Here is a 21,745-nt window from a genome sequence, read left to right as displayed (position 1 = left end):
GGTTGCCTCTCACCTGGCTCCCACTGGGGACCTGGCCTGCAACCCAGGCATGTACCCTGACTGGGAATTGAACCAGCCACCCTTTGGTTCTCAGGCCCATGCTCAATCCATTGAGCTACACCAGGCAAGGTGGTAAAACATTTTTTTTTAACTCTGCAAACTTCCTCAATAGGTCCCAACACCTTTATCCCGCCTGCTGGAGACCAGCCTCGTCCCCCCCAGCTGCTTGCAGGACGCCAGCTTTACCGTCTTACCTGCTCCCTTGCCTCTAATTTTGTGCCTTCTGCATTGCAGCTACAACAACGCATCTGAATTGCAAGAGTACCTGTGTTCAAACGGCTCCCCTCGGCTACAGCATGCCGTCTAACTTTCTCGTACAGGCAACCATTTGAAAGAATGAGGCCAATTCACATGTATAACTAAGGGAAAAGGCCCGATATATACCGTCAATGGGAAAGGCAAGTTACAAGAAGAGCACCATAGGGAAAAACAGGAGAAGAAAAGGAAGCAGCAGCAGCTGGAGTCATACACGGGAGGTAGAGGCCCGGGTGACACCAGCGGTCAGGGAATCGTATTGCAGGGACACTAGAGTCTGGTGAGCTAAAAGGACAGGGATGGAGGACAGTGGCATCAGAGATCAAGTCAGCACTCACTATCTCCCAGAAGTACAAGGCCATCTGGGCCCTGTTCAGTAGCAGCGCCCAGAGGAACAGGTCACTCCAGGGGGTCTGCCCGAGGACGGCATCCAGCATGAGGTCCGAGGTGGCCCTGACCGAGAGCAGCAGTGACTGCAGGCGAGGGAGGCGTGGTGAGGATTGGCCCCGCCCCAGACGCCTGCCTGGCTCCGTCCCAACCACAAGACCCACCCCAGTTCCTTCACATACCCCATTATCTGACCACGCCCCCTCCCTACGTAGTAGCGCCATCCCCAGGTCCCTCTGGGTGTTCCCCTCCCAGCGTCGCCAGGTCCTTACGCTCTCCGGGCCACTACGGTCGTTCTCCCTGCAGTCGTGGTGGTCGTGGTGGTCATGGTGGGGATCCCCGGTGGCCCAGGCGTGGTACCTTGGCGCACACATCTCACCTAGCAGCATCCGAAGCACCTGCCCCACGTTAGGGAGTCGGGGCTCCACAGAGGGTTTAAAGACTGGGGTTTTGGTGCCCGCGCTGTGCGACGCCTGATCCAGAAGGCTGCGGATGAGCGAGCTGGGGGGCGCCGCGTTGTACAGCTGGGCCAGGCGCGTGGGGGTCAGGAAGTGACACAGGCTGAGGCCGTGCGAGATGAGCAAGCGCACGAACTCGGGCCGGTCATTCAAGAGGGCGTCCTCGAGGGAGGCCTCCAGGTGGACCGACTGGCAGGTGTGGGACGAGCAGAGACAGAGAGAAGGCCAGGTGAGGTCAAAGGTTAAGAACAAGAGATGGGTGTGCAGAACGGGGTGACAAAATGGATGCACGGGTGAATGGATGGATGGAGAGGGAGGGAACAAGATGGGGACAGATGGACAGTAAGAGATGGATGGACAATTAAAAGAAAACTGGGAGGGCCATAATGGAAGACTGGGACAAATGTAATGGAAGACTGGGACAAATGTCAGGGAAACAGGAGGATGCATCCCCCTTGTTGGGACCCCCCACCCACCTGTTCCAAACCCTCACCCTCCATTGGATGTCACCCCGGAAGAGTTCACTCTGGGCAATGTCCACACGGTTCCAGGCCACAGCCAGACGCAGCTCGTCCAGGTAAGCTGAGGCCTCAGAGCTCCCGCAGGCTGCGAGGGTGAGAAGGGGAGGGGGCAAGAGTCAGCGGGAGGGTGGGTACATCCAGGGAACATTTGTTTTGCTAAGTTTTGGGATGCCTGACGTTTAGACCCCATATAAAGGAGGTGTTATCCAGCAGAGTCTGGGGTCTTCAAGAAGCCTGGCTATTACAAGCAAAAGGTCATTCAAGTCAGGGGCAGAGCGCAGACCAGCGGCTTAGCGGCCCTGAGAAGGAAACGGAATCATTCATTCATTTCACATGGATTGAGGTAGGTTGTGGACCAGGCAGTGGGAAGAATTGGGCGGAAAAGTGGATATGGTCCCCGTCCTGAAGGAGCTCCTTCCAGGAAAACGTAACCCGGAATGACGTAACCACCCTCAGAGTGATGGGCGCCCTCGGCGGGCAGAGCTTGTGATTAGGGCCCAGGGAGCGCTGCAATCACGGAGGTTTGAACGATCCAAGGAAGCCTCGAACAGGATGGGCGCTGAAGAGGGACCTTTTTTTTAAGGTTTTATTTATTTATTTTTAGTGTGGGGGTGAAGGAAGAAGAAAGAGAGAAACATCCATTGTTTGCCTCTTGGACAGGCCCAGACTGAGGGACCAAACCCTTAACTCTGGCATGTACCCCCCCTTGGAATCAAACTGGTGACCTTTCACTTTGAGGGATGGCACCCAACAAAAGGAGTCCCACCAGTCAGGGCAAGGTGGGCTTTTGAAAGATGGGTAGGACACCCTGGCTGGTGCAGCTCAGTGGATTGAGTGTCAGCCTTCGAGAACCAAAGGCTCCCTGGTTCAATTCCCAGTCAGGGCACATGCCTGGGTTGCAGGCCAGGCCCCCAGTAGGAGGCGCACGAGAGGCAACCACACACTGATGCGTCTCTCCCTCCCTTCCCCTGTGTCTAAAAATAAATTTTAAAAATATTTTTTACAAAAAGTTTTTTAAAAAGAAGGTATGACGGGTAGGATTTGAAGGTGTGCATCTAAGGTGAAAATAGAACCTTTGAGGCAGCAGGAACAGCTTGAGCAAAGACCGGGGTGCAGGAAAACACCGGATGTGACCGCAAACACAGGACACTCTGATTCCCTGAAACGTGGGGCATGTGTGAGAGGAAAGAGGAGACAGTAGCAGAAAGCGAGACTGGAAATAATCCCGACACAGAGAGGGACTCCAGAAGACCCAGGAGGTCCTTAAAACGAGCAAGGAAGACCAAAGGGCCTTTAAAACTCAGACCCAACCATTGGGTGGATGCAGAGCGCATGCACTCAGCAGGGGCCTGAGCGGTGGGAGGCACGCAGTGGACCCCGAAAGTAAAGACAGGTCTGGGAGCTGCTGCGTCCCAGGGCGCTCGGGTATGGCGTTATTTTCTCCTTCCGCCTCCGCTAGCTCCACATCTATCTCCAAAGCAGAGGAAAGACCTTTGTCTCATTTAGGCCCTTCCAGCGATCGGCTGGGCAGGGCTGGGGCATCCAGAGGAGAGGACGTGAGCAATGCGCCCTGAGGCCGGTCCCATCCCAGCCCCACCAAACCCAACTGAAGGGCTTTGGGTGAGCCTCGGAAGCCTCAGTTTCCTTGCCTATAAAATGGGAATGCTAATGGGAAACTACTTTGGAGCATTGCCATCAATAGGAATTGTAGGAAGAAGTCCCAAACGGGGAGACTATAGCTTGACCAGTGGAGCCCCTAAGGCTGAGAACCGAGCAAACACAGGCCCTGAGAGAGGTGGTCACAAGTAGAGATTTCAGATTTCTGTTCAAAGCAGAGGCACCTCCAGGATGGAATTCTCTGAGTCTGGATCTCCCCTACTTCCCTCACAGATTCAAGAAAAGAAAAATATACTTAAATGTCTTGCATTATATTCTGCCTTCACACGTGGCAGCGGATCTTCATGCTCACCATTTCCCATGCTGAGCTCACGGAGGGGGGGGTCCCCAAAACCCATCTTCCCCTGGGTCCTCCCTCTCAGGGACAGCAGCTATGCCCCGCCTCTGTTCCCTCCCTCCCCGCCAGTTTACAAGGTGGACCCTCGAGTGCTGTTCTGGTCCCTCTCTTCTTTCCAGAGCTTATCGATCCCCAAGCCCTACCTTTCTAGCCCCCTGACTCCAACCCCCGTACTGACCCCATGGCCCCGGCTCCCTCCTGTCCCACCATCACTGAAGTCTCTCCTTGTTCCTCAGTCTCCTCTCTCTAGTCTGCCCCCTCCTGACCCCAGAGGGTCCTTCCGTACACAGAACTGACCCTGTCCCTCCCAAGTGCCTCAGGACAAAGTCTCAGTGGAGGTCCTGCGTGGTCTGGCCCCGCCTACCTCACTGGCTGTCTCCTATCACGTGCTTCAGGCCATCTATGTGGGTCTCTGACCTCTCCCCCAGATACACCCCATGCAGTGGGCGTGAGAGTCAGGCAGACCTTTGTGACCTCGGGCAAGTCACCGCCCCCCACCCCGTGTCTCAGTTTCTTCATCTGCAAAGTGGGGAGCCAGTCCTCATGGGCAGCAGTGGAGGCTCAGGGGCAAAAATGCACGCGAACGGCTCAGCACAGTGCCTGGCTCGCACGAGACTCTGAGGGAGCCTTTGTTCCCTCTCCCTCCTCCCTCACCTGCTGGAAACCCCATCCATGCGACTCTGCTATCAGGGAGCCACTCAGCCGGCTCCAGTTTCTCAGAGAGAGTAGGGTCACTTCCACTTCTGCGGACCAGGGACTGACTTACAACACTGCCCCCAAATCGTGTCTTACAGAGCTGCTCACACAGTAACTTCGTACATTAACTTCCGTAAAGTGAGGCAGACCTGCCCACTCTCAACCTCCATGTAAGGATATGTCCCCACAAGAAACAGAATCACTCTGAGCCCTGGCTGGTGTGGCGCAGTGGAGTGAGCCCCGGCCTGGGAACCAAAAGGTCGCTGGCCCGATTCCCAGTCGGGGCACATGCCTGGGTTGCAGGCCAGGTCCCCAGTTGGGGTGTGTGAGAGGCAACCGATAGATGTAACTCTTGTAGATTGCTGTTTCTTTCCCTCTCTTTCTCCCCCTCTTCCCTTCTTTCTAAAAGCAAAATAATACTTAAAAACGTAAAAGAAAAAGAATCACTCTAAGAAGAGCTCTCGTATTGCACCCCACCCCCGCCCCCGGGGAGCAGGCCCAGGTGCCATTGCCATTTTTCAGAGAAAGAAACTAAGACTCAAAGGGGGCGAGTCTCTTTCTCAAGGCCACGCAGCCGGGAAGAGGCCAAGCTGGTATCCAAGTTCAACTTTCTTGGACTCCAAGGTCAGAAGTAACTGCTCTCTCTGCCACCACAGAACAGGGTGGGTACAACCGGGGTGGGGCCTGGGGCTGAGAACCCGTTATAAATTGATACTGTGGCTCTTGGGAGGTCTTATCTAAGCCAATGTTCTGTAAATGCTCTGTAAACGATGCTCTGTAAAACTCTTCTGACGCCCACACCCCACAGAGCCCTAGGAGTCCCCACTACCACTTATTTATCCTGCCTCCTCATCTTACCAAGTCCAAATTCTACTGGTTGTTCCAGGTCCAATTTGCATACCACTTCTTCCTGGAATCTTCTGCCCTTATTGGCTGTGCTTCCTCCCCTAAACTTTTGTCTTACATTTCCTTTTGGGTTGTGTCCAAACAACCCTGATAGGGACCCCTGAGTGCAGGATAAGGACCTGCTCTAAGCTCTGGAGCCTGGGATGATGTTTGTGGAATGAATGAGCCAGCCCCATCCTCTACCGGGCGGCCACTGTGCTCTCGACCTTGGCTTTCGTCCTTCATTCCCCTAGTGGAGTATCAAGAGGTCCTCACTGGGAGACAGTGCTCTGGCCCATCTCTGACTCCTCCGCCCCGCAGTGCTTGAAGCATGCTGGAGGCAAGTGGGAGGGGAAGAAGGGGTGAGTGGATGAATAGATGGATGGATGGGTGGGTGGAGGGAAGGATGGATGGAGGGAAAGGTGGACAGATAGATGAAATATGGATGGATGGAAGGATGAGGAGTGCATGGAATTGTCAATGGATGTGCAGATGGATAGGTAAAAGGATGGGTAGATGGCAAGATGGATAGAAGGAAGAATCGAGAATGAATGGAAGACGGGGTAGGTGGAAAAATCAATGTATGTATATATAGATGGATGAGTGGGTGGATGGATTACTGGATGTATGGACAGATGGATGAGTGGGTACATAAATGGATGAATGGATGGATGGATAAGTGGGTACATAGACGGATGGATGGACAGACGGATGAATGAGTAGGTAGATAAATGGATGGATGGATGGAAGGATGGATGGATGGATGAGTGGGTGGATAGGTGGACTGATGCATATATGGATCCGACAGAAAGAAGGCAATGTTGGAACTCAAATGAAAGTATCATGGGAAACGACGTGAAGCCTCAATAAACCACACGAAGGGGAATGGTACAGAGAGAGAGATCAAAAAGGGAGAGAGATGCAGCCTTGGACTAGAGAGAACGGGTGAAGTGCCCAGGCCAGGAAGATTGTCCGACGTTGAGCACAGAGAGTAGGAGAATCTGGGGGTCCCAGTCTTACCCTTGACAAGAGCCCTCAAAACGACGGTCTCAAATTCCTCAGGGCCATCCTCAGACGAATAGACCGTCAGCAGCTCCTTCCGGGTCATGATCCTCTCCACCTGCAGAACACCAAACTCTGCATCCCCGCCCAACTCCACCTGGGCCCTGCCCACAGTGACACAGGCAGCCTTCAGGAACTGGTATTCTGGGTGCCCAGCACCCGCAACTCCCAGAACCCAAGAGCCCAGGCCCCCAGGCCTCTCCTCCCTCAGATCCACAAAGGTGGGTCCCCATCACCCTCCTCCCTTGGATCTAGGACTCCAAGCCCTCGGCGAGCACCCTCTTCTCTCAACACCCAGGAGCCCAGGTTCCTAGCCCCCCTGTATCTCAGGACCCAGAGCTGGATCCATGATGTCATACTTGGGCCTGCAGGACCTCGGGATCCCCATCCGGGAAGAAACGCCTAATCCGATTTTGGGCGTCACCTCGCCTGCCCGCTCCGTTCCCTGGAGCCTGAGTGTCTTCCAAGATCTCTGCCAGGCAGTCCGCAGCTCCCCCAGACCCGGCCACCAGGAGGCAGGGGAGCTGAGCCTGGGTGGCGTCCTCTATCCGCTGCCAGATAAAGTGGGGAGTGAGGTTGGCGAAGGCAGGTATCCCACCTGAAGTACAGGTCCCCAGGCCCCTCCTCCCGGGAAGCTCGAGTCCCACGCCTTAAACCCAAGTGCCTGGGCCGCTATACCTTCAACATCTTCTCATCACCATCGATGAGGAGGAGGAGGACAGGGATGTCAATTCCAGTCCCTGAGGAGAGAAGACAACCGGGGGCTTGGTCAGCTCCCGTCAGCCTTCGCCAGGGATGGCAGAGAACGTTCGCTGGAAGCGCCCAGGGCCGACATTGGCTTCTGCCTAACCCTCAGTCCCGAGGCTCCTGGGAGCTGTCCTGTCTTTGAGCATGTGGGGAGGGGCCAGATTTAGAAGCCAGTAATGCTCACTCAGCTCCCCAGGGGAGGAGGGCGCTGGGGGCCTGGACTCCTGGGTTCTTGAACGAGAGAGGAGTTTGTCGGAGGCGTAAGTCACCTGTGTAGTTGCTTAACTGCCGAGAAGCCAAGAGAGGATGAAAGTTTAACAGAAAATGGCCCTGGCTGGTTGAGAATTTGGGGCCTAAAGACGTGGCCATAAGAAAGTGTGAGACGCATGTACATATTGTATAGAAAAAGACACACCATACAGGTGGAAATATAATTGCGTGGAATTTTACAAACATCAAGAAAGACATACAAGGACAAAGTCCAAATTGTGTAAGACTGATTATCGCAGTAGAGCGGGTTGCAGGTGGGCAGGGAAGGTCATTAACTGTTTCTTTATAGACCTTTGCATGACTTGATTTGTTCAAAAGGACACATATTGAAGCTGCCATGATCTCTTATGCTGTGTGAAAAGCCAGTCTCCAAAGGTTACATATCGTGTTATTCCATTTATACGACTTTGTAGAAAGAGAGAACGAGAGTGCTGGTGGAGAGGTCAGCAGTGGCCAGGGGCTGGGGCGCCAAAGGAGCGGTCGCCTTCCCGGTGGCTGAACCGTCCTGACCGTGGGAACAGCCATGTGAGTCTGTAATCCCAGAGCTGCATACCCCCCGAAAATTAGGTTTTACTGTATGACAATTTAAAAAAAAGGTTTAAAGCCACCAAAACGCTAAGTAAAGTTTAAGAATGAAGCAGAAATGTGTGCAAAGAAGCAGCTTTTGTTTTAGTTGGCATTCTCCCTTGGACATGTTCCTGTTTTATCCATTTCTGCCCTTGTTTTTTTATTTCCTTGCTTCTACTTTCCCTAGACTTGATTGGTTTTTTTGTTTTTATATTGTTTTTTCTTTAAATCCTCACCCAAGGACATTTTGTCATTGCTGTTAGAGAGAGAGGGAAGGAGAGAAAAATATGTCAATGCGAGAGAAAAGTGTCGATTGGTTGCCTCCTGTATGCACCCAGACCAGGGATCGAACCCACAATGTAGGTATGGGCACTGACCGGGAATCAAACCTGCAATCTTTCAGTTATAGGATGATGCTCCAACCAACTGCACTACACCAGCCAGGGCCGTAGGGTTTTTTTAAATGGAGGTTTCAATCATTCATTTTCAGTCTTTCTTCTCTTTTTGGATAGTACGCATTTAAATCTACAAATCTTCCTCCAGTACTGCATTAGCTGCATCTCGAAAGTATTTGTATGTCACATATTTGTTCAAAATATTTTCTAACTCTTTTCTTCTTTCGCTTGTGGGTTATTTACAAACTACCACTCAGGCCATGGTATAGACGAGTCTCACAGAAATAATGTCGAATGTAAGAAGCCAGGCTCTAAACAGTGCAGATGGTCGGGAAGCAGGAACGAGGAGCAGAACAGCTCCGTGACATTCGGGGCAGGATAGGGCGACCCCTCGGGGCCAGCAGGAGAAGTCTTCCGGAGGGGCTAATGCTCTGTTTCTTGATCTGGGTGCTGGTTGTATAAGCGGGTTCAGTTTGTTAAAAAATTCATCAAACTGTCCACTTTTGTGTTTTTTAGATTTCAGATAAAGATTTTCTACGACGCAGCCCTGGCTGGCATAGCTCAGTGGATTGAGCGCTGGCTGCGAACCAAAGTGTCGCAGGTTCGATTCCCAGTCAGGGTACATGCCTGGGTTGCAGGCCATAACCCCCAGCAACCGCACATTGATGTTTCTCCCTCTCTCTCTCTCCCTCTCTCTCTCTCTCTCTCTCTCACACATTCTCTCCCCCTCCCTTCCCTCTCTAAAAAATAAAAATAAAATAAAATCTTAAAAAAAAAAGATTTTCTACAACGCAGCAAATGATGGGGAAGGCCATAGGAAACTCCTCCTCGCCCCAAACACCAGATTTCGACCACAGCAGACCGCTGGGATCCTGAGCCTGGGACCCTGAGTCGCCGGGGGAGGAAGCCACTCACCTCCCACGCCCGTCTTCTGCCGGGAGATGCAGGACTCGAAGCCCAGGCGGAAGCGGTTCTCCCCGCCCAGGCGGCCGTGGGTGCCGTCGTCCACCAAAAGGAAGGCCGAGTAGTTGTAATCGAGAGGAAACTGGATCCCTTCCTTGGGGTCGCCGCGCCACCGGTAACTCGCAGGGAACGAGCCCTGGGGGACAAGGGACCAGACCAGGGAGTCTTTCCTTCAGGGCTTGGAGTCCTGGCCCCCAGCCCCTCCTCCCTCGGACCCAGGAGTCCAAGCTCCAGCCCCTCCTCCCTGGGACCCAGGAGCCCCGCCCCAGCCCCGCCTTTTCCAAGACCCTGGGTCCCACCTTGGGGTTGGTGAGGGCCTCTCTATTGCGAACTACACCCCAGGGGGCCACGCCCATGGCCACCACTTTGGTGGCCCCCGTGCTGGCTGTCTGGTGGTCCCGCACAGCTACCCCAACATGCCGGCCGATGCCTGTGTGCAGTCCCCCGGTGACAATCCAGGCCCCTACACAGAGACACAGAAAGTGGTGGCAAGGTCCAGAAACACATCAGTGTGGAGAGAGAGAGAGAGGGAGGGAGAGAGAATAGAGAGAGACTAAAACCCATACACGGAGATGCACGCGAGAGCACCCCAGAGAAGCAGGTGGGAGCGGGAGGCGAGCAGCCAGCCCCGCCCAGGAGGCCCCGCCCCCCACCACCCTCAGTCACCTGTGCTCTGGGCGGCCCGCACCAGCCCTCTTCGCAGCAGGTCCTGCAGCCAGGTCTGGAGGACGGGGCCCCCCGACCCCCCCAACACTGACACCACCAGGTTCGGGGCCTGGAAGCCCCATGTGCGCGTGACCAGACTATAAACTGTGGTTGGGTCCGTGCGGTCAGACAGCCGGAGGAACTGTGGACACAGGGGAGGGGAGGACATGGGGAGGGCACAGACAGCAGGAAGAGGACAGAGACCCGGGGAGAAAGGAACAGAGACACAAAGAGGGTGACAGAGACCAGGGGTAGGGACAGAGACCCAGAGAGAGGGGGACAGAGACCCAGAGAGAATGAAACAGAGAACCAGAGTTGGGGGAAGGGGGCAGAGACCCAGAGAGAAGGAGACAGAGATCCAGAGGTGGGGAGGGGGACAGAGACCCAGAGAGAGGGGGACAGAGACCCAGAGAGGGGTGAAGAAAGGGACGGACAAACGGGAGACACCGTGTTCAGCTGGGGAGCCCCGGGCCCCTGCTCGGAGCCCCTGTGGCATGCAGCCCCGCTCGCAACCCTGGCCCTGCCCAGGCATGCAAGCCTCACATGGCTGGCCTTGCCGCCGGCACCCAGGAAGTCCAGCTCCCCGTAGGCATCAGTGGGCTTCTCCGTGGTATGCGAGTCACTGTTCCAACTGGTCACCATGGCTGCCCCGAAGGCATCCTCCACAGCCACCGATGGGTGGGCACTCCGGGGACACCCACACTGGCACAAGGTCCCTCTGAAGGGAGGGATAAGGGGCAGCATGAACCTCAGGGGTGTCCCCACAGCCCCAAGCATCCTGGAAAAGTGTCCATCCATTCGCCTGCTGACCCTGGCCCCACCCCTTCCTGGCTCCAGCAGGCCTGAGGGAGATGCTGGGGGGGGAGGAGACACAGCCCACCTGGCCCACAGTGGAAGGGGCAGTCAGGGCAGGGGGGTCTGCAGGTCCCCGCCCTCCCTGGGCCTGAGGGGTCCCCACTGCCCCCAGTCCACACAGAGCATATTAACCACAAAAGGAAAATCCAGAGAGATTCTGAGAGCACGCACAGGCTGGAGGCTGAGGCAGCTAGCTGTGTGACTTTGAGCAGGTGGCTTCACCTCTCTGAGCCAAATGCCCTCCTCAAATGCAAAGACAAACATCTCCGTGGGACTAAGAGGACCAATGACCTAATGCAACGTTCCCAGGAACGAGGGCCGCATACCAGACCCCACATGAACTCCACACCGAGCTTAAACGACCTTGAATAACAGAGTGAGATAATCATTCCCTTCTCAGGCCTGATTACCGTCAAGGAGAGAAGCTCGGCTGGTGCAATAATAGCCTGAATGTCCCAGCCTTTCCCATGCTTCCCTTTTAACACAGAAAAGCGGGCTTCAGACACAGAAAACTGGGCTGGCAACACCCACATCCAGTGAGAAGGGAAAATCTTTCTTTGCTTTTTACTGTAATTGTCTTTTAAGGTTTGCTTCTTTCCCTTTGCGGTAAGTGGACCACACATGACACTTTCTTCCCTAAATAAACAAACAGGTAGCCCTTGATCAGCACCAGAGTTTTAAAGAGCATGGAACACGGGTGTGGGGAATGAAGGATTTAGTTGCAAATGTCACCAAGTCTCTGTGGTCCGGATTCCAGAAGGGTCTCAGACCGAGGGGAGGCCTGCCTTTATACACAGAGTGAGCTGGGACTTAAGGACCAATTTTTTTTTAAGATTTTATTTATTTTTAGAGAGAAGAAGGGAGAAAGACAGGGAGAGAGAAACACTGATTGACTGCCTCTCACATGCCTCCAACAGGGAACCCGGCCCACAACCCAGGCATGTGCCCTGACTGGGAATTGAAGCTGCAACCCTTTGGTTTGCAGGCCAGCGTTCAATCCACTGAGCCACGCTAGCCAGGGCTTAAGGAACAATTTTATGGAAAGGATAGGACGGTGGTACGTGGATTCGGTAAGAGCTGTGAAGACAAAACTTCAGGAAACAAAAGAATGGCCTACCTGGCTGGTGAGGCTCAGTGGGCCGGCCGTCATCCCACACAGCTAAAGGTCGCTAGTTCGATTCCCAGTCAGGACACATGCCTCCTCGGTTGCAGCTGGTTCCCAGTTGGGGTGTGTGTGAGGCAGCCAATCAGTGTTTCTCTCCCTTCCTTTCTCCTTCCCTTCCCCCCTCTCTAAGAATAACAAAAATATTTTTAAAAAGAAAAGAACAAAAGAATGGCCACCTGACCCACACACACAGGATGAACAGAATACACACAGCTCAGCCCCTGACACAGAGAGACCACAGGGAAGGACACACCTTCCTCCTATCTGAGTCTACCTCCAGGCTCCTGGCATGCCTCAGTTTACCCACTTTATCCTTTCACCCATCTCAACCCCATTTCTGGGGACCCTCATTCCTTTCCATCTACTTCCCGCTAGCCCTTCCCTGCAAAACCGATTCATGGGAAGTTCCAGAACCTGAGCTGTCAGATACAGTCACCCCTAGGCACATGGGGCTCTTTGTAGTCAAATACATTAAAATTAAACACAATTAAAAATTAAGTTCATCGGCCGCTCCGGTGAGGGGACAGGTGGGGCCAGTGGGGCCTTACCGGATGTGGATGCAGAATGTTTCCGCCTCTGCAGAAAGCTCTGGTGGACAGGCCGGCCAACTCCCCCATGCACTTCTTACCTCCCACCCTCCTCCTGCCTCGCAGTGCGGCCACCGAAACTGACATTGTTCCCGATAAGATCAGCGATTACCTGCAAGTGCCCAAATACAATGGCCTCTATTCAGGTCTCAGCTGACTATTACCAAGTGGCACTGGGCACAGATGAAAGGCTCTGGTTCTAGAACCCCCCCTCCTTTTTTTAAAGATTATTTACACTGCTTTTTATGATTTAATTAATTTATTTTTTAGAGAGCAGGAAGGGAGAAAGAAAGGGAGGGAGAGAAACATCCATGTGCAAGAGATACATCGATCAGCTGCCTTTCACAGGCTGCATCCCAAGGCCAAAGTGGGCTGGCCTGCCACCCAGGCATGTGCCATGACTGGGAATTGAACTCGCAGCCCTTCAGTTTGCAGGCCGGCACTCAGTCCACGAGTCACCAGCCAGGGCTAGAAAATCTTTTTCTTGGCAGAGCACATCTGCTGCCCTAAGGGGCTCCGTCCCTCCCTCCTCTGTGGCTTTCTCTCCTTGATGCCTCACTTGAGTGCAGGCATTCCCAGACCCAGGACCACAGGGCTTCCCTACCCGGGTCTCAAACTCGACGCCCCCAGGGCACCAGGCAATTTAAAAAGGGAAGAAGCATCAGGTGGAAAGTAAGTGGCTGTACCAGAGGCCACGGTGACTTTAAGCATGCTGGTTTATCTTGGGTCATTCAGAGACAGTCTTTTCAAGCTGCACTTCCATAAAATTAAATTAGTCATAGAATTAATTTCAAGTTTGCAGCCTCCCTGACTTTACATGTTCCCCACTTACCATCTCACCTACTTCCGATTTCCATGACCACCGACACCTAGGCCCCGTCCCAGGTCTCGCTCTGGCTCTCAGACCCAGGTCTGCAATGCCCCGGGGTCCCCTTGGGCCCCCCCAATTCACTAGATCTCACGCAGAGCTCCGAAAATTTTTCCTAACCTGCCCATCCTCCTGGGTCCCTCATTGTGGTGACAAGCCCACTGTTTCCCAGTCCCCAGATCAAATGTCCAGGAGCCGCTCCCCTGACTCCCCAAATCTATCTCGTTCGCTCCTGTCTGTGTCCTGCGACCCTGGCCTGGCTCAGGCCTCTGTCCCTCCCACCTGGACCCTCGATCTGAGGCAGGAGCCAGCACAGGAAGAACTCTGAGACTGCAATACTGTTATGGGCCAGCATCTAGCACCCTGGTTGCCAGGAAACACCTTTTACCAATTAGGTGGAATAAATAGTAAACCGAGGCAGGGGAAAGGAAGGAGACATGTCTCACACGCTAACTCAGCAGTCCTGAGCCTGGTCTGATAATATTGCCAGGTGTTCCAACATCACAAGAGACACTATATTAGCAAGAAAGGAGGGAAGTCCTTGAAATTCTAAGTAGTATTTCCACTATCTGGGAAAGAAAGCCTTAAAACTGTGCTTCCATCCCAAGGCCTGAATTCGGGAGAGGGTCCCCGGTGCCCAAAGAAAGAGCCCATAAAACAGCTTTGGTTAATTGCCTACCTCTGGTCACTATCTGTTTTACGAGGGAATCCCTGATGCTTACAGCGAGAGCCCATAAATAACTTTGGAAAGTGCCCCAATTTTAATTAACTGCCTCCTGTGATGTATTTATTTTACAACAAGATGAACAAATGCGGCCTGGAGCAAGATAAGGATTTGGGTAACAGACCCCCGCACATACCTGAGTCTGGGTAGTCACATCCCCCCAGCAAAGCTGGCTCCACATTTACCGGCTACCTGGCCTCAGGCTGCCCGGGGGCTTGCCACCCTGATCTTCGGCTGCTCTTACTTTTGTCACCGTGCTTTGCCCTGAAACTTTGTCTTTTACTCACTACTCTACCCAGTCACTAATAAACTGATTACATGCTACTAGATTTGCTGATATATAATTCTTTACATACGTCAGCCAGAAGAATCAGGTCTCTCCCATCAACAAAGCAACCTCCTCCCTGGCTTCCCAAACTCCTACGCACCCTCACACGGCCCCCAGAGCGTCTTTCAACACCCATAGCTGAGCCTGCCCCTCCTGTGGGTCCCCAGAAGCCTAGAACAAGGTCCCAGTCCCTCAGGTGGCATCCGAGGCCTCGGGAGTTCCGGCCCAACCAACCTCTTGGGCCTCCCCCCCTCCGCCAACAACGCTCTCGCACCCAGTCCTTCGCTCCATCCTCAGGCCCCCGCGCATGGTCCGCATGGGCAATTTGCTCATGCTGTTCCCACCCCTGGAATCACCTTCTGGGTTCCTGTCCCCAGCCCACCTTCAACTGTCAAACTCCACTCATCCCTCCAATGTCACCTCACGGCCGCTCCTCCAGAAGACATTAGTGACGTCCTGTCTCCTGCCCAGCCTCAGCCAGATGCCTCCTCTGGGCTCCCATGGGGCCCAGCGGCACGACCTTTGCGGCTCTGTTCTCCTGGCCTTATGGCTGCTCTCTCCCACCAGACCCAAGGTTCCTAAATTTTGGACCATGCTCTCGTGTCCACCAGTAAATTTGGAGCACTGGCCTCCATAAACTTGTATGTGTTCATTTGTACATAACCGCAAGCCAGACTACATTCGTATAGTATTTTCGCGACAAAACACACAAGAAATTAGCATTGTTGACATTTCCCACGCCCCGAATATCGTCTGGAGAATAACTAGAGAGTCAGAACCCGCTTGAGCGCCCATCGCTGAAAGCCAGGAGCCGCTCACGGTCCACAGAGCCAGTCTGGCTCACGTGGTGTCCCGCCACCCAACAAGAGCTCGGGAGCTCGGGACCTGCACGGGCAGGGCTTGCTGCCTTCCCATGGGAATTAAGGACATTGCTCAGCGCTTACCAGGCGCCGGGCACTGCTCCAGACACCGCACAAGCGTTCAGTTCTCACGATAACCCCAGCAGGTAGGGTCTGCTTTTCTGCCCAGAAGACAGATGAGGCCCACAGAGGGGCAATGATTTGCACAAAGCCACACAGCACGTGTCCTCAGGTAAAATTTAAACCCTGGCACGGCCTGTGCTCCTGAAAAGTATGCTGTCGTGGGAGCGCTGAGGGACGCTTTCTGGGATGGATCGATGAATGGATGGATGGATAAAACAAGAGACAGCCAAAAAATGAAAAACGGAAAGTGATAGAAGGAGACAGAGACAAGGGGAAGGAAAGAGACGGAAGCGAGTCCTGGCGCTTTAACGTTGACCCTGAGCGGGAGCTTGGGAAATTGGAAGTGTCCGGGGAGACCCAAACCCTCCCCCAGGGGCAGCGCAATTCAGGGAACGCCCTTGGACGTACCCCCGGGTCAGGAATGGGGGCGGGGCAAAAGGTGGGATCTGCGGTGGGCGGGGCCAGCGGTCTGGGAAAGCCTCGGGTGCCGCCCCGCGGGCCGGGCAAGTCCCCAGCGCGAACTCCTCACCCTGGATCTCCGGTGTCAACGATGAATGTCGTGCATGTCTTCTTCTTAAAGATCTTGGGGATCCAACTCTGCGGACAGGAACAAGGGGTGGGGATAGGATGCTTCTAGTTCAGTCCCAGGGGACACGGAGTCCCTCACCCCGTGCCCTACCCCAGGACCCAGATTCAGAGACCCCAACACCCTCCTCCCCTGGACTCAGGAGTCTCGACCCCCCTCCCACAGCCCCCCCTCCCGGCCATGCCCAAGCACCCAGGAGTCCGGGCCGTTTCAAACCCCTTCTTCGTCTGCCCCCAGAATCTGGGCCTCCAGCACCCTCCTCCCTGAGAACCGGGAGACCAAGCGCCCAGCTCCCCGTTCCCTCAGACCCGAGGGTCCGGCCACTGTACCTGCTCCTTCGGGCCCACCATCCTGCTACAGCCGCCGCAACCTATCCTGCTCCCCACATTCCCTCCACCAGCCCGGATTTCAGATCCGCCCTGAACAAACCGGATCTGCCACTTCCCATCCCATCCTGAGGCGGGCCAAGGTCGGGGAGGCGGGGCGTCTCCGAGACGCGTAGAGCTCGAGGCGGGGCAAAGGGAGGGCCAGGACTGCCCATCAGAGACCGGGAGAGAGGGACGGCCACGCTGAGACCCGCAGAGAGAGACGGCACAGAGACCCAGAGAGAGGGAGAAAGAGACTCAGAGGGGACGGAGACCCGGAGAAAGGGGGAAGGAGATGCAGAGAGAGGGACAGCAACTCCGAGACCCACAGAGAGGTGACAGAGACTCAGAGATGGGGGACAGAGACCCAAAGAGGAAATGCCAGAAACAGGGAAGGGGCGTATTGACCCAGAGGGGGTGACAAAGACTTGGGGGGGGGGGGGCAGACACTCAGCCTGAGAGGGAAAGACAAGCCAAAGAGTGAGGGGAGGCAGAACCCTGAGGAGGGAGGACAGGGACCCCGAGGGGGCAAGTGACAGAAGCCGTGAGAGAGAGGAAGACCCGAAACAGGGCTGGGACCCAAAGAGCTGAAGTGACATGACGAAGTGGGAGGTACTGACACACAGGCAGGCAGGGCCACGCATCTCCTGCCAGCTCTCTCTGACAGGGACAGCTGCAGCCCGCTGGGTAACCTGAGCCCCCCGCTGTATTTATAGTCCTGGCCTGGCCGGGCCCCTGCCCCCAGATCTGAGTTCCAGGTGCCAGAGGTCACGGGTGTGTATGCTGGGGGCCGGTTTCCTTTGCCCCTCTCCCAGGCCTCCAGGTTGACATCCACTCTCGCAGCAAAGACCTTCTTTGGGCCAGAACCACTGCCCCCATCCCCCAAGTCTAACCCTGGATCCTTCCGAGGCAGTGGTCACACCCCTCAGGGTCACCTCTCCTAACTCCCCGGCTGCCCCAGGGCCCTGCAACTTGGCCCATGACGAGTCTAGCTGGTGCAAGTCTGCACCGTGACAAGTGCAGCTGCCAAACATGAACTTGTTGGTAGTCCAAAGTCCAGTCCCTTGGCACCCAGGAGACTGGCCAAGGAGAGACCCTTTCACCCACCCCTTACCAGCTGGGAGGAGGAGGAGGAGCAGGAGGGGAAGGGCAGGAGGGACTGACCCAGAATAACTCAGGGCTGAGAGTAAATTTAGCCACAGATAGAGGAGGGGAGAGACCCTATTGGCTAGGCAGTGGGAGGGAGGGCCCAAGAGGGGGGCCAGGGGGCTCCTGAGGCTGCCTCACAGGGGTGTCCAGAGCCAGCAGCAAGGGCCAGAGGAAGGCAGACAGGCAAACAGAGAGAGAGGCCCAGCAAAGGAAAGACACCAAGAGAAAGAGACAGACCCCAAAAGAGACAAGAACCCCCAACATTCATCCACAGAGCCACGAGTGGAGGCCAGAGCCAGCCTGGGAGGAGGCCTGCCGCCTGTCTGTCCCCATGGGCCACCGTGGGCCATGGCCGCACACCTCTCTGCTCTGGGCTGCCGTGGCCAGCCTGCTCCTCCCCCCGGCTGTGACCCAGCAGCTGAGAGGGGCTGGGCCGGGGCCCAGCCACTGGAACAACAATGCAGGCGTCTCAGGGCCCTCAGAGGATGGGTCAGGTGAGTTCGGGCACCCCACCCACAGCCACAGAAGCTACAGGGATGAGAACGACGCTGTGTTCACAGGGAGTGGGCATCAACTCTGGAGTCACGGACCCCGCGGGGAAGAGGACGAAGATCTCTCCAGGGAATACGGTCACCAACTCCAAGGCCACAGGCTCCAGAGCCATGAAGCCGGAGACGAGAACCTCTCCAAGGAGGAGGTCTTCCCGGGGCATTCTCAGCGGGCGCTCGGGCATGGAGGCCTCAGGGATGAAGATGGAGATGATTCGGCAGAGGGTGGACACCACTTCCCCAGCCACGGGAGCCTCGGCCATCCGGACAACGATGAGGACGAGGATGAGGATGAGATTGTGTCCAGTGAGTATCCACAGCGTGTTATCAGGCATGTGCACCGGGGCCACGGAGATGATGATGAAGAAGAAGGTGAGGAGGATGTTTCTACTGAGTACGGACACCAGGCCCACAGGCACCAAAGTCACAGAGAAGAAGAAGAAGATGATGATGATGATGATGATGATGATGACGGAGTCTCCTTTGAGTACAGGCAGCAGGCCCACACGCATCAAGGCCACGGGAAGGAAGAGGATGAGCATCAGCATCACACCCCCGGCCATGGGCACCAAGGCCGTGAAGAAGAAGAAGAAGATGACAATGATGGTGAGGATGACGATGTCTCCACTGAGTACAGACACCAGGCCTACGGGCGCCGGGACTATGGCAAGGAAGAGGATGAAGGTGTCTCAGATGAAGATCACTATCCTGTCCCTGGCCACAGACACAAAGAAGAAGAAGATGATGATGATGATGATGATGATGTCTCCATTGAGTATGGACACCTGGCCCCCAGGCACGGAGCCCACAGGGAGGAAGAGGATGACGTCTCCGATGAAGGCCGCCATCAGGAGCCCAGCCATGGACACCGAGGCCATGAAGACCAGGAAGGTGAGGAAGAGGATGAGGTTGTGTCCACGGAACACTGGCGCCAGGTTCCCAGACACACTCACCACAGCCTTGAAGATGAAGAGGAGGGGGTCATGGTCAAGTTCAGCCGCCACATTGCAAGCCACCAGCCAGAAAGCCACAAGAGCGCTGAGGAGGGGTACTTCCCAGATGAGTATAAAACAGAAGTCTCTGGCCATCACCACCATGAAGTCCCCAAGGAGGAAGACGAGGACAGCTCTGCTAAGCTTGGCCACCAAGTTCCCAGCCATAGACCACAGGGCCACCAGGATGAAGGGAATGGCCAGAGAGTGTCCAGCGAAGAGATGAGCCACCAACTCCCAGAATCCACAGGAGTCAAGGATAGAAGCCATTTTGGGGACAGAGACTCTGAGGAAGAAGAGAAGGAAGAAGACCATGGCTCCCATGAGGAAGAGGATGAAGGTTCAGAGCAGGGAGAAGAAGGCACCCACCATGGCCGCCTGGACCAGGAGGATGAGGAAGACGAGGAGGAAGGTCATGGCCTCCGGCTGAGCCAGGAGGATGAGGAAGAAGAGGATGAGAGGAGAGAAGAGAGGGCTGATGTTCGTGCCCCACTGAGCCAAGCCCACCGGGAGGAAGAAGATGAGGAGGAGGGGCTGGACGAAGACCAGATCCCCTTCACCATCATCCCTAACCCCCTGGCTAGGAGGGAGGCGGCTGGAGGAGGCTCCAGTGAGGAGGAGAGTGGCGAAGACACCAGTAAGTGCTCTGGCCTGGTGGGAGCGGGGAGGAGCCGAGGGCGTCTGAGTCACTGTCGCCCTCCTCTCCCCACAGGTCCGCAGGATGCCCAAGAGTACGGGAACTACCAGCCAGGGTCCCTGTGTGGCTACTGCTCCTTCTGCAATGTATGTCCCCAGCCCAGGGTCACCCACCAAGCAGTCCCTGGAATTTGTCCCAGGGCCCTGGGGTGCCTTGCAAGGGCTCTGAGCAAAGAAAGGGCAGGGGCAGTTCCAGGTGAAGAGGGAAACTTCTGGGGCCATGTGAGGGACAGACTGGAGGCCAGGAGGCAATGGCGGAGGCTGGGGAGACGGTGGGGAAGGGGAGGGGGAGGTCGAGGCCTGAGCCGCCCCTACGGAGGTGGGGAGAGAGGAAGGCCCTTGACCCAGAGTCTCCGGAGGGGGAGACCCTGGGACTGGAGACTGACGGGCGGCGGGAAAATAGAGAAGTGGGTGAAGACAGCATCCTCAGGCCCCGCCCACGGTGATGGGGGAACATGGAGTGTGCCCCGCCCCCCCCACAGGAAATCCAGCAGGGAGAAGTGGGTTTTGGGGAGGGTGCCAAGCTCGGTGTCGGCAGTAATGCGGATGAGGGGGGCGGCAGGGTGGAAGATGGGCGGCTAGCTCCGGGAGGGGTTAGGATTTCCGTTAACCAGGAGGCTCCGGTCCGCAGCGGTGCACTGAATGTGAGAACTGTCACTGTGACGAGGAGCACATGGGAGAGCACTGCGACCAGTGCCAGGTGAGATATGCCTGGACTCAGGGCTCCGCCCAGCCTCAGGGAGGCCCGGGACCACATGCGCACCCCCAGCCCCAAAACCTGGCCTCTGATCAAACCACTTACCCCGGTGCAACTTGGGCCCCACACTCGATCCTGCCTCGGACCTTAACTTCCACCTAGCTAGCCTCCTCCTGCCCGCGCCCCCGTCCTGACTGTGCCCTTGACCACGCCCGGCCACTCACTCTTTCTCCCCATCCTCATCCCCAGCATTGCCAGTTCTGCTACCTCTGCCCGCTGGTCTGCGAAACTGTCTGCACTCCAGGTGAGCGTGGTGGGCGGACTCAAGGGAAACCTGAGAAAGGGCCGGGGCCCAGCGAGGTGCAATCCGGAGGGGGCGGAGTCAAAGCTGAGGGGCGGGGCGGGGAGGTTGTGGGGCGAGGCCAGGTGTGGAAACTTTGGCCCAGGCTGAGAGTCTGTGGGTGGGGCGGGGCGGGCGCGGAGGGGCGGGGCCTGAGCAAAGAGGAGGTGGGGCGTAGATGCTGAAAACTTAGAGCGGAGAACGGGTGCAGGGTTGAGGGGTGGGGCTAGAACTGAGTGGGCGGGGCCAACGCAAGAAGAATTTGAAGGACCGGGTCTAGCGGAGAAGAACGGGGACACCCAGAGCAAGGAGGGACGAGCGAGACCTTCAAAGGAGTCCCAGTGGAAGGAATTCGGTTTCGGGAAGAAACTCGGGAAAGAGGGCAGAGTTAGCTTTGATCCGGGACGCAACGAAAAGTGAGGCTCCTCAAGCCTGTTCTCTCTCCTCTCCCACAGGAAGCTACATCGACTATTTCTCCTCGTCCCTCTACCAGTAAGTGCGTGGAAGGGGGAGTTTAAGGCCCCTGTTTAGAGAGGCGCTGCCCCGCTGAGTGAGTGGACGCCCCTGGGCCTCCATTTCCCCGTCGGCAAAATGGGAAGGTTAACGATCTCTCAGCGCCCTGAGCGCAGCTTTGGACACTTCGGTTATCTAACCTCTGCGTCCTCCTCTCCAGGGCCCTGGCGGACATGCTGGAAACTCCGGAGCCCTGACCCGGGCGCGCAGCCGCGGCGCGGACATGTACCTCCCTGGCTCTCCAGCACCCTTCCACAAGCCTTATTTATTTCTCTGAATAAACGTGCTCCCCGAAACCTCACTGTCAGGCGTAGAGTCTGGCATCTCGGGGCATCAGGGGACGCGGTGGTGACAGGGGGCTTGG

The 21,745-nt window shown here is 55.8% G+C and overlaps 2 protein-coding genes across 4 annotated transcripts in view; one reads left to right on the top strand and one right to left on the bottom strand.

Moving 5' to 3' along the window:
• The window catches only part of TRPM4 (transient receptor potential cation channel subfamily M member 4), a 35,221-nt gene extending 18,657 nt beyond the window's left edge, over positions 1-16,564 (bottom strand). For 2 of the 3 annotated variants that reach the window (XM_036012525.1, XM_028530181.2), the window contains exons 1-12: positions 16,411-16,564; positions 16,025-16,092; positions 10,529-10,703; positions 9,947-10,127; positions 9,580-9,743; positions 9,233-9,416; positions 7,017-7,078; positions 6,698-6,889; positions 6,297-6,396; positions 1,654-1,766; positions 975-1,349; positions 654-788 (exon numbers count right to left, since the gene is read on the bottom strand). In XM_036012525.1, the coding sequence (XP_035868418.1) occupies positions 654-788; positions 975-1,349; positions 1,654-1,766; positions 6,297-6,396; positions 6,698-6,889; positions 7,017-7,078; positions 9,233-9,416; positions 9,580-9,743; positions 9,947-10,127; positions 10,529-10,703; positions 16,025-16,092; positions 16,411-16,431 (1,770 nt within the window). In that variant the 5' untranslated portion in view covers positions 16,432-16,564. Of the gene's footprint in view, positions 1-653; positions 789-974; positions 1,350-1,653; positions 1,767-6,296; positions 6,397-6,697; positions 6,890-7,016; positions 7,079-9,232; positions 9,417-9,579; positions 9,744-9,946; positions 10,128-10,528; positions 10,704-16,024; positions 16,093-16,410 lie in introns of those variants that run through there. The other variant, XM_036012526.1, reaches the window with a different exon arrangement.
• Positions 16,565-17,700: 1,136 nt separating this feature from the next.
• Positions 17,701-21,682, top strand: HRC (histidine rich calcium binding protein). The gene is made up of 6 exons (XM_036012524.1): positions 17,701-19,772; positions 19,848-19,918; positions 20,463-20,531; positions 20,778-20,832; positions 21,324-21,360; positions 21,542-21,682. Exons 1-6 carry the CDS (start codon positions 17,927-17,929, stop codon positions 21,576-21,578), a joined length of 2,115 nt encoding a protein of 704 aa, XP_035868417.1. The 5' UTR covers positions 17,701-17,926; the 3' UTR covers positions 21,579-21,682.
• The last annotated feature ends 63 nt before the right edge of the window (positions 21,683-21,745 follow it).

This window comes from Phyllostomus discolor, chromosome 12 (genome assembly GCF_004126475.2).
Source record: "Phyllostomus discolor isolate MPI-MPIP mPhyDis1 chromosome 12, mPhyDis1.pri.v3, whole genome shotgun sequence".
NCBI classification, from domain to species: Eukaryota; Metazoa; Chordata; class Mammalia; order Chiroptera; family Phyllostomidae; genus Phyllostomus; species Phyllostomus discolor.
The sequence above is the reverse complement of the archived record's forward strand: the minus strand, read 5'-3'. Positions and strand labels throughout refer to the sequence as shown.

Excerpts from the sequence above, each read along its gene's own strand:
- HRC (XM_036012524.1), top strand. The coding sequence starts at position 17,927 with ATGGGCCACCGTGGGCCATGGCCGCACACCTCTCTGCTCTGGGCTGCC. Across the intron at positions 19,773-19,847 it reads GGAGAGTGGCGAAGACACCA|GTCCGCAGGATGCCCAAGAG; the intron begins GTAAGTGCTCTG and ends CTCTCCCCACAG. Across the intron at positions 19,919-20,462 it reads GCTACTGCTCCTTCTGCAAT|CGGTGCACTGAATGTGAGAA; the intron begins GTATGTCCCCAG and ends TCCGGTCCGCAG.